The sequence below is a fragment of the Salvelinus fontinalis genome, chromosome 5 (genome assembly GCF_029448725.1).
Source record: "Salvelinus fontinalis isolate EN_2023a chromosome 5, ASM2944872v1, whole genome shotgun sequence".
In the NCBI taxonomy this organism is placed as follows: domain Eukaryota; kingdom Metazoa; phylum Chordata; class Actinopteri; order Salmoniformes; family Salmonidae; genus Salvelinus; species Salvelinus fontinalis.
In genome coordinates this window covers 57,582,444-57,594,740 of record NC_074669.1, presented here as the reverse complement: position 1 = coordinate 57,594,740, position 12,297 = coordinate 57,582,444, and the positions used below count along the sequence as shown (strand labels likewise).

The window sequence follows — 12,297 nt, the reverse complement described above, 5'->3', positions numbered from 1 at the left end:
CTGCCTGCATAGTGTGACAGAACCCACTGCCTGCATAGTGTGACAGAACCCACTGCCTGCATAGTGTGACAGAACCCACTGCCTGCATAGTGTGACAGAACCCACTGCCTGCATAGTGTGACAGAACCCACTGCCTGAATAGTGTGACAGAACCCACTGCCTGCATAGTGTGACAGAACCCACTGCCTGCATAGTGTGACAGAACCCACTGCCTGCATAGTGTGACAGAACCCACTGCCTGCATAGTGTGACAGAACCCACTGCCTGAATAGTGTGACAGAACCCACTGCCTGCATAGTGTGACAGAACCCACTGCCTGCATAGTGTGACAGAACCCACTGCCTGCATAGTGTGACAGAACCCACTGCCTGCATAGTGTGACAGAACCCACTGCCTGCATAGTGTGACAGAACCCACTGCCTGCATAGTGTGACAGAACCCACTGCCTGAATAGTGTGACAGAACCCACTGCTTGCATAGTGTGACAGAACCCACTGCCTGCATAGTGTGACAGAACCCACTGCCTGCATAGTGTGACAGAACCCACTGCCTGCATAGTGTGACAGAACCCACTGCCTGCATAGTGTGACAGAACCCACTGCCTGCATAGTGTGACAGAACGGACTGCCTGCATAGTGTGACAGAACCCACTGCCTGCATAGTGTGACAGAACCCACTGCCTGCATAGTGTGACAGAACCCACTGCCTGCATAGTGTGACAGAACCCACTGCCTGCATAGTGTGACAGAACCCACTGCCTGCATAGTGTGACAGAACCCACTGCCTGCATAGTGTGACAGAACCCACTGCCTGCATAGTGTGACAGAACCCACTGCTTGCATAGTGTGACAGAACCCACTGCTTGCATAGTGTGACAGAACCCACTGCTTGCATAGTGTGACAGAACCCACTGCCTGCATAGTGTGACAGAACCCACTGCCTGCATAGTGTGACAGAACCCACTGCCTGCATAGTGTGACAGAACCCACTGCCTGCATAGTGTGACAGAACCCACTGCCTGCATAGTGTGACAGAACCCACTGCCTGCATAGTGTGACAGAACCCACTGCCTGAATAGTGTGACAGAACCCACTGCTTGCATAGTGTGACAGAACCCACTGCCTGCATAGTGTGACAGAACCCACTGCCTGCATAGTGTGACAGAACCCACTGCCTGCATAGTGTGACAGAACCCACTGCCTGCATAGTGTGACAGAACCCACTGCCTGCATAGTGTGACAGAACCCACTGCCTGCATAGTGTGACAGAACCCACTGCCTGAATAGTGTGACAGAACCCACTGCCTGCATAGTGTGACAGAACCCACTGCCTGAATAGTGTGACAGAACCCACTGCCTGCATAGTGTGACAGAACCCACTGCCTGCATGGTGTGACAGAACCCACTGCCTGCATAGTGTGACAGAACCCACTGCCTGAATAGTGTGACAGAACCCACTGCCTGCATAGTGTGACAGAACCCACTGCCTGAATAGTGTGACAGAACCCACTGCCTGCATAGTGTGACAGAACCCACTGCCTGCATAGTGTGACAGAACCCACTGCCTGCATAGTGTGACAGAACCCACTGCCTGCATAGTGCATACCTCTTACTAACAAATAAGCAACGGACACACACAATCTTCAAATACGCTTGCACCCTCCACTGTACATACACATTAATTTGTTCTCACATACAATTAGGTGAGACACACACATTCACATTGAGTGAGGACCTAATGTAACTTAACGGTGGTACAAAGTCTGGAAAACATGTCATACTGTAGACAGTTTTAATAGCTCTCTTTACGGCCTATAAAGTTATACAATAACAATGCATGGAAAGCCCAACTAGTCTTTGAACAGCAAGTGGTTCAGTCAGGCTGAGCACCTGGGCTTCTTCCAGGTATGTATCTGATCAATCATTTGACATTTACATTCATTAATTGTATGTTGTTTTGAGCCATCTGTCTCTTTTCCAGTGTCTAATCTGGTGGAATAAAGCATAGGCTGAAATTAAAAAAGTTAACATTTTTTATTTGATTAATAATGTGTTACTGGATGTGTTTTGTGATTAAGATATGCTCTGTTGTTGATGATCAGTAGTTACTATAACATTGATTGACTGTCATTGAAAGTGACCCTCAGTCTCCCATCAAAATGGTGTTAGAGAGAATGGTAAAGAAATGGAATATATTGATATAGGGAATATTTACTGAAGGTTGAGTTTCACATCTGGTAGTGATTTGGTTGTTGATCATTATTGAGTATTTCCCCCAAAAACGTAGTCAGTCAAAGATATTTAGTGACTTTCTGGCTTTATGTGGTGTAGCATGATTTATCATGTGCTGTGCTTTCTTTAATGTAAGTAATAGGGTTGTTTGTGCCTGAATGTGTACACATGTACCACTAAAACGTTAAAATAGTTTTCATGAAGTTATCTTGTTCATTGTTTCTACTATATGTGTTCTGTAATTAAGAAGTGTTTTACTGTTGTTCATCAAACAGGTACCGTACTAACGTGTCATTGAAAGTGACCCTCAGTCTACTGCCAAACGGTTTTAGAGAAAATGTCAAAGATTGTTAAAAGTTCAAATATACGGTGCATGTAGACAATTCAACTTGAACATACTCAAGGAAGATTAATTTATGTTAATTATTCTTTTGTTGGTCATCATTTAATTTTTACCAAATGTACTTCAGTCCATCAAAACTATGACAACGTATGACTTGAGTCTGTTTGTCACAATCATTTTAAACTGTTGATGACAGAACCTTATTTTTAGAAATAATATAATATTTGTTAATATGTTAAAATACTTTTGACATATCATTATTTTATCTAATAAGAATCATAAAGGACAAGGTATAACCTCCAAACAAGTGCACTTGAGTTTAGATGTCTTTATGATTATATGGTCAGTTTCTGTCAGGTGCTCTCTTCATACTGTCAGTAACAGAAGTGTCTGTTATATATTTACAGACTGATGCTGTGCTGACTCATTCTTAGCCCTTGTGATCTCTAGGGTGATCTAGATGACATGGTATAAACTGTGTAATAACCTACATTTGCTCCAGGCGACTCGAAATGCACCAGGACATTGTCATGGTAATTGTGCACATTCAAGTTCACGAAAAGGGTTATACAATTAACATCAGGCCGTAGATTATATTTGTACTATGCCCATCAGTGATGGTAAAGATAAGGGAGGATGATTTTGTTGTTGTTCATGAGCATGGTCTTATTTTTATTACAGCATATTGGATGACAGTGTAAGTTACAGTCAGTCAGCAGTTACACCTTGTGGGCCCTGGTGGCAATAAATATGTAATACCAAAAGCTTACCTTGACTTGGAAGAGTTTGAGTGTTGTATTGGAAAGTCATAGCAAGCTAGCTAACATAGCATCCCTCGGTTTTAGCAGGGTGTTTCAGTAGGCTAAACTAGCTAGCTGCATTTACTGGCTAAGTAAGTGAAACTGGGAAAAAAATCTAAATCTTGCTCTCTATTTCTCTCTCGCTTCTCCTTAATTTTGGAAGAAATGAATTTGTTAAACTGTTCAACTATTGTCTTTCTCTCTCTCTTTGAGTCAACTACTCACCACATTTTATACACTGTAGTGCTAGCTATATGTAGCTAATGCTTTCAGTACTATATTAATTCTCTGATCCTTTGATTGGGTGGACAACATGTCAGTTCATGCTGCAAGAGCTCTGATAGGCTGGAGGACGTCCTCCGGAAGTTGTCATAATTACTGTGTAAGTCTATGGAAGGGGGTGAGAACCATGAGCCTCCTAGGTTTTGTATTGAGGTCAATGTACCCAGAGGAGGACGGAAGCTAGCTGTCCTCTGGCTACACCATGGTACTACCCTACAGAGTGCTGCTGAGGCTACTGTAGGCCTTATTTGCAAGAGAGTGTGTTTTAATCAATTATTTGGTGACGTGATTATATTTAGTATAGTTTTATCTAAAAAGGATAACTTTTTAAATGTCTTACAATTAACATTTTTTATGAAATTCACTGGGGATGGTCCTCCCCTTCCTCCACGAATGCCCATGTATCAAATGGGAATGTGTGAAACTCACTACTCAGCCTGAATTGTCCCCACTCACACCCCTTAATAGTTACTGTAGCTTTTCCGTGGCAAGACTAGTGAGATGCTGCAGGAGGGCGGTCATGTGTGTGAGTTGGTATGAGTCGAATCAAGAGGACGTGGTACTCGCTAATCAGTTTGACGTTCCTTACACCCACATGAGATAATTGTTCATTTCAACACTCCAGCTAAACGTGGAGTGGATTACGCTAGTTCCTGAAAGAAATGCATTATTGAACATGTGATCTTTCATGTGCCATAATTATAAACTTGTATAGGATCCCTAAAAATGAATACAAATGTTACAATTATGAGCCTAGTTTAGCCAAGGAGAAATCACTGAGCTATAGAGGGAGAAAGAAAGGATTAGTCCTGGCTAGCCATGATTGGCTGAGATAATGGAGGGGTTTTCCATGCGTGTACATGATAATGGAGGGGTTGACCATGCTGACGGCTGGCAATGTGTTTATATGGTAATGGAGGGGTTGGCCATGCTGACGGTTGGCAATGTGTTTATATGGTAATGGAGGGGTTGGCTATGCTGACGGTTGGCAATGTGTTTATATGGTAATGGAGGGGTTGACCATGCTGACGGTTGACAATGTGTTTATATGGTAATGGAGGGGTTGGCCATGCTGAAGGTTGGCAATGTGTTTATATGATAATGGAGGGGTTGACCATGCTGACGGTTGGCAATGTGTTTATATGATAATAGAGGGGTTGACCATGCTGACGGTTGGCAATGTGTTTATATGGTAATGGAGGGGTTGGCCATGCTGACGGTTGGCAATGTGTTTACATGTGAATTGTTAAGGAGATGGGTGGGGGGTCTATAGGTTAAGACGATGTGAATGATGCTGAATAGGCGACAACAAAGAAGAGCTTTCTAATACTCAACCAAATAATTCTAGTCTCCTAAGTAGGATAACAAGTTTATCAACTTTGAAAGCAGCATAACTTTCCCATCACAGTGGATGACATACCGTTTTGCAGTTCTGAATCAGAATTTTTGTCATCTGTAAAAAAAATAAAAAAAACATTTAGGATTTTTCGACATCAGTCCCGGTTGGGACGGGCCTTTACACATGTTTAAATAAGTACTAAGCAGCTGTTATTTTACCCTGTTTGATACCCCAGGACAAGGAAACACCATGTCATCCAGATCGTCTGTTTTGCAGATGACCTGTGAGTCTCAGAAGATAGATATGTCACAGAACCGGGTTTCCTGAAGTGTTAAATACTTCTCCAGGCGTTGTGAGATCTGGGCCTTCATAAAGCATCTAAGAGTCGGAGCACAATCTCGGGTCAGGTCCCACCCTGTCATTTCATAGCTGATCCTAGATCAGCACTCTGAGGCGTTTTATGAATACAGTCCCTGATAACGTTCGTAGAACAACTGCAGAAAAAAACACTCTGGAACGCCATCTTTCTCTCGACCTGGGTCAGGTGTTAATGAATTACTAGTCTAAGTTAATGAATCACAGTTCTCCATCAGATAAATATGGCCTAAAATGGCAGAGTGGTGTATTCTACAGTCTATAAACATGAATGTTTTTTGTAGTTTTGTAAGAGGAGTACACCCTAGTCCACATCTCATACAATTGAGTTGTTTTGTATTGAGGACTACTGTAGTTACATGTATGCATGTTAGAGGATTAACTTCCATTATGTAACAAGGAAATGTATTCTACTGTGTATTTATTTGTCTCAGATATGTCAAATCAGTGGGGTCCGAAATGATTGACACCCTTGAAAAAGATGAGCATTAAAGACTGCATAAAATAAGTAATTCAAATACTGAGCAATATTGTATTCTCCAAAAAGTCATGAATCTATACTAATACAATTGCTCAGAGAAAAATATTTGGTAATATTTTTTTTTTTTTAAAGTAGTGATCAAAATGAATGACACCCTTAAAGACTCTTATAAATAAAATAGTCAGGGTTTAGTATTTGGTCTCATATTCCTGGCACGCAATGACTACATCAAGCTTGTAACTCTACAAACTTAACGGTAAATAACGCATTGTGTTATTTTGGAGTCACTTTTATTGTAAATAAGAATATAATATGTTTCTAAACACGTCTACATTAACGTGAATGTTACCATGGTTACTGATCATCCTGAATGAATCGTGAATAAGGATGATTGAGTAAGTTAGAGAGGGTCAAAGATCACACCCCCAAAACATGCTAACCTCCCCTGTTATTGGTAATGGAGTACTAATGGTGTCTGGTGTAATGTAGCCTACTAGGGTTGTTAGAAAACAAAATGTATTATGACATTTACATGAAAATCAATACTGAATCCTAGTCTCTAATGATGAAGCCAGAATTTTTGGTGGTAACATTAATGCTAGCTAGCTAAGTAGCTAATCCTGCTGCTTCTGAAATAAAGTGGTTTCAACAATAACAGCCAAATACAGCCTTAGCAACTGTCCAAGCAACCATCCAACAACCCTGTAGGCCTATTGGAACTCATTTTGAAAAGGGGCGCAGTGGCTACGAAAGGTGCAACTTAGTCAGTGATGGTGGGAGTGGTTTTGCCTTAATGGAGTCATGGGAGTTGGAGCCTTGAACAACATAAATATATAGGAGTAAGCTGACTATGTGTATCATTCTATAGGTTTGGAGCTTTTATTTCAAATATGAAACTATGTTATTAGATGAAGACAATCAGAGTGACATATAGCAAGGAGTTCCAATATGATCAGTACCGCAGACCGCTTATATAGATAGCTGAAATTGAATGTCCATAACTTATTTTATTAGTCATCTCAGGGATCCTACTTGAAAACGTCACAGACGTATGGTTGGGAATATGGTAGAAAATAGATGTAATTGAATGTATGGTATCTTATTTGATGGAAACATGAATTCATTGATGTATGTTTGCAATTCCCAGCCTTCATTATATTGCATTACTAATTTAAGATGAATGTACTAACTGTAAGTCTCTCTGGATAAGAGTGTCTGCTAAATGACTTGAATGTTAAACAGCCATCACTAACATTGAGTGGCTGCTGCCAACATACTGACCCAACTCTAGCCACTTTAATAATGGAAGAATTGATGTAATAAATGTATCGCTAGCCACTTTAAACAATGCCACTTTATATAATGTTTATAATGTTCATACCCTACATTACTCATCTCATATGTATATACTGTACTCTATACCATCTACTGTATCTTGCCTATGCCGTTCGACCATCACTCATTAATATATTTTTATGTATATATTCTTATTCATTCCTTTACACTTGTGTGTATAAGGTAGTTGTTGTGAAATTGTTAGGTTAGATTACTTGTTAGATATTTCTGCACAGTCGGAACTAGAAGCACAAGCATTTTGCTACACTCGCATTAACATCTGCTAACCATGTATATGTGACAAATTTGATTTGATTTGATGCTCCTTTGAGACTCATCTTTCAGAGTCACTGAGCTCTCTTCTAGCCATGGTGGCCAAAATAATGGGCAACTGGACATTTTTATACATTACCCAAAGCATGATGGGATGTTTTAGTGGCTTAATTAACTCAGGAACCACACTTGTGTGGAAGCACCTGCTTTCAATATACTTTGTATCCCTCATTTACTCCAGTGTTTCCTTTATTTTGGCAGTTACATCAACTGCTTTTGATAAACAGGTCAGTTAAAATATCTGTTCAAATCAAATTTTATTTGTCACATGTGCCAGATACAACTGGTGTAGACCTTAGAGTGAAATGCTTACTTACAAGACCTTAACCAACAATGCAGTTTAAAAAGTATGAATAAGAATAAGAGATTAAAGTAACAAGTAATTAAAGAGCAGCAGTAAAATAACAATAGCGAGGCTATATACATGGGGTACCGGTGCGGGGGCACCGGTTAGTTGAGGTAATTGAGGTACTATGTACATGTAGGTAGAGTTATTCATGTGACTATGCATTAGAGGTCGACCGATACCGATTTATTGGAGGACCAAAAAAAAGCCGATACCGATTAATCGGCCAATTTTTTATATATATTTGTGATAATGACAATTACAACAATATTGAATGAACAATGAACCCTTTTATTTTAACTTAATATAATACATAAATAAAATCTATTTAGTCTCAAAAAAATAATGAAATGTTCAATTTGGTTTAAATAATGCCAAAAACACAGTGTTGGAGAAGAAAGTAAAAGTGCAATATGTGCCATGTCAAAAAAGCTAACGTTTAAGTTCTTTGCCCAGAACATGAGAACATATGAAAGCTGGTGGTTCAATATTCCCAGCTAAGACGTTTTAGGTTATAGTTATTATGGGACTATTTCTCTCTATACCATTTGTATTTCATATACCTTTGACTATTGGATGTTCTTATAGGCACTTTAGTATTGCCAGCATAATCTCGGGAGTTGATAGGCTTGAAGTCATAAACAGCGATGTGCTTCAAGCATTGCTAAGAGCTGCTCGCAAACGCAGTAAAGTGCTGTTTGAATGAATTCTTACGAGCCTGCTGCTGCCTACCACCACTCAGTCAGACTGCTCGATCAAATATCAAATCATAGACTTAATTATAACATAATAACACACAGAAATACGAGCCTTTGGTCATTAATATGGTCAAATCCGGAAACTATCATTTGGAAACTAAACGTTTCTTTAAGTGAAATACGGAATCATTCCGTATTTTGTGAAACGGGTGTCAACCCTAAGTCTAAATATTGCTGTTACATTGCACAACCTCCCCACTGTGGGGGCGACGTCATCGATGCACTTATTGATTAAGTCAATGTGGTGTACTCCTCAATGCCATCGGAAGAATCCTGGAACATATTCCAGTCTGTGCTAGCAAAACAGTCCTGTGGCTTAGCATCTGCATCATCTGACCACTTTTTTTATTGACTGAGTCACTGGTTCTTCCTGCTTTAATTTTTGCTTGTAAGCAGGAATCAAGAGGATAGAATTATGGTCAGATTTGCCAAATGGTGGGCGAGGGAGAACTTTGTACGCATCTCTGTGTGTGGAGTAAAGGTGGTCTATAGTTTTGTCTCTCTCTGGTTGCACATTTAACATGCTGATATAAATTCAGTAAAACAGATTTAAGTTTCCCTGCATTAAAGTCCCCGGCCACTAGGTGCGCTGCCTCTGGATGAGCGTTTTCCTGTTTGCTTGTCGCTTTATACAGCTCATTGAGTGCGGTCTTAGTGCCAGCATCAGTCTGTGGTGGTATGTAGAGAGACTCTACCTCAGGCGAGCAAAACCTTGAGACTTCCTTAGATATCGTGCACCCACTTTTGTTTACAAATATACATAGACCGCCACCCCTTGTCTTACCAACACGCCGCTGTTCTATCCTGCTGATACAGTGTATAACCCACCAGCTGTATGTTAATTATGTCGTCATTCAGCCACGACTCGGTGAAGTATAAGATATTACAGTTTTTAATGTCCCGTTGGTTGTTTAATCTTGCTCGTAAGTCATTGATTTTATTTTCCAATGATTTCACGTTAGCCAATAGAACGGATCGCAGTGGGGGATTATTAGATCGCCTACGAATTCTTAGAAGGCAGCCTGACCTCCACCCCCTTTTTCTCTGTCTTCTCTTCACGCAAATGACAGGGATTTCCCGGGAAAACAGTATGTCCTTCACGTCGGGCTCGTCGGACTCTGTTTAAATGTTTAAATATATGTTTTACATTTTTCAACGTAACAATTTCTATGTTGTTAAAGAAATGACTGATTCTTATTTTGTTCCCACACTTTAAGAGTTGTTACGGCGACCAGCACACAATGCTGTCCTCAGATGATGGTAGGTATGGAACACAGAATAAACTGACACAAACAATAGTATTTCATTTAAATCTACATTTAAGAGGATACATTTGCTAAGATATCAAGTGTTGTCCCTTAACTGCTGGGATGAATGATACACATTTGTTTATGTAATTTTATTTTCAATAAAGTCTGGTTTCACTCTCTCTCATTATTCCTTCACCAGTGCTGCCCCCTCCTGGTGACTTCCAGGTCCTGTTGCTGACATTAGATTCTGTGTCTCTGAGCTGGAGTTCTGCTCAGTGGCTGACAGGACCACAGACATTCAGAGTGACCTGGGGGTGTGACGGTGAAACAAGCTCAACAAAAGTGAAAGGTGGGCATTATCTTGAAATAAGCAGTCTCAAACCTGGTGAAAAGTACCAGTTCAACATGGCTACAGAGGGAGAAGATGGAAGACAAAGCAGATGGGTCTCAGCATCCCTATCCACAGGTACAGTAGGCTAACTTGTGTTTTTATTCAGACTACATATTTAATTGATTCCATGAGACATTTTTGGACTCTCTGTCTAAACAAATCTTGGTTTTTGTTCCAGTGGTCCCACCCAGAGATTTAAAGATAGACCATTTGGAAGAGACATCCTTCACTCTCCACTGGTCCAAGGCTGAAGGGATGGAGAAAGTCCCACAGCGCTTCCTCATATCCTACTGCATCCCAGGAACAGACCCCCGTGCAGCCAATACTGACCACTGCAACAAGACTTTCTCAAACCTGCAACCTGGCACAGAGTACACTGTTAGTGTTACAACTGTGCTGAGCAATGGGGAACAGAGTGAACCTGTCTCTACAACAATCTGCACTAGTAAGAGCTCTACCTCACCTTGTTACAGCTCATCATCTCTTTACCAGTAACTACAGCGATTGTGTTACATACAAAGACAAGTTTTGTCGCTTTTGTTCTGTTTCTATCTTATTTCTTCACACATCAAAAGCCCTATCTTTAATCTACTTTTCCACCCATAAGGCTATAAACATTTGATTAAATGTTTAACTTCTCTGCGCTACGGATCCCTTTTACGGTGATCACTTTCCTAAACAACCGCCAGAATTGCAGGGCGCCAAATGCACAAATATTACAAAAAATATTTATAATCATGCAATCACAAGTGAAATATACCAAAACACAGTTTAGCTTGTTGTTAATCCACCTATCGTGTCAGATTTTGAAAATATATTTTACAGCGAAAGAAATCCAAGCTTTTTCAATGCTACAACAGCTAGCCCCAAATTAGCATGGTCACGAAAGTCAGAAAAGCAATAAATTAATCGCTTACCTTAGATAATCTTCGGGTGTTTGCACTCACGAGACTCCCAGTTACACAATAAATGTTCTTTTTGTTCGATAAATATTACTTTTATAACAAAAAAAACGCCATTTGGGTTGCGCGTTATGTTGAGAAAACTACAGCCTCGTTCTGGTCCTGAAAGGAAGATGAAAATTTCCAAACGTATTAGATTAAAAAATATTACTAAAAATATTTATAATCATGCAATCACAAGTGAAATATACCAAAACACAGCTTAGCTTGTTGTTAATCCACCTATCGTGTCAGATTTTGAAAATATACTTTACAGCGAAAGAAATCCAAGCTTTTGTGAGTGTAGCTTTCAATGCTACAACAGCTAGCCTTATATTAGCCTGGTTAGCTTGGTCACAAGTCAGAAAAGCAATACAATTAATCGCTTACCTGATAATCTTTGGATGTTTCCACTCACAAGACTCCCAGTTACACAACAAATGTTATTTTTGTTCGATAAATATTACTTTTATCACAAAAAAACTCAATTTGGGTTGCGCATTATGTTGAGAAAACCAAAGCCGTGTTCCGTTAGACAAATTCCAAAAAGTATCCGTAATGGTCGTAGAAACATGTCAAATGTTTTTTATAATCAATCCATCAGGTTGTTTTTAACAAACATAATCGATAATTTTTCAACCGGACCATAACCTATTCTTTAAGAGAGAAAAGGAAAATGGGGAGCCCCTCTCTCGCGCGCAGGAAACATTCAGAGGACACCTGACTACTTATGAAACATCTCGCTACTTTTTCAAAATAAAAGACTGAAATTATGTCTAAAGCCTGGTCACAGCCTGAGGAAGCCATTGGAAAAGGAATCTGGTTGATACTTCTTTAAATGGAGGAAAGACGGGCCAGGAAACACAGATAAAAAAAAAAATCACTTCCGGGTTACATTTTCTCAGGTTTTCACCAGCAGAATAAGTATTGTTATACTCACAGACAATATTTTGACAGTTTTGGAAACTTTGGAGTGTTTTCTATCCTAATCTGTAAATTATATGCATATTCTACTATCTAGGCCAGAGAAAATGTCCATTTACGTTGGGCACGTTATTTAAAATTAAAAAAAACCTAGCGTTAAGTTAAGGG

At 39.9% G+C, this 12,297-nt stretch overlaps 1 protein-coding gene across 1 annotated transcript in view; it reads left to right on the top strand.

The window, feature by feature from the left end:
- The window catches only part of LOC129856141 (fibronectin-like), a 42,828-nt gene that overhangs the window by 15,336 nt on the left and 15,195 nt on the right, over positions 1-12,297 (top strand). The window contains exons 2-4 of the mRNA XM_055924245.1: positions 9,841-9,883; positions 10,073-10,339; positions 10,443-10,709. Coding sequence (XP_055780220.1) covers positions 9,841-9,883; positions 10,073-10,339; positions 10,443-10,709 — 577 coding nt within the window. The remainder of the gene's footprint in view (positions 1-9,840; positions 9,884-10,072; positions 10,340-10,442; positions 10,710-12,297) is intronic.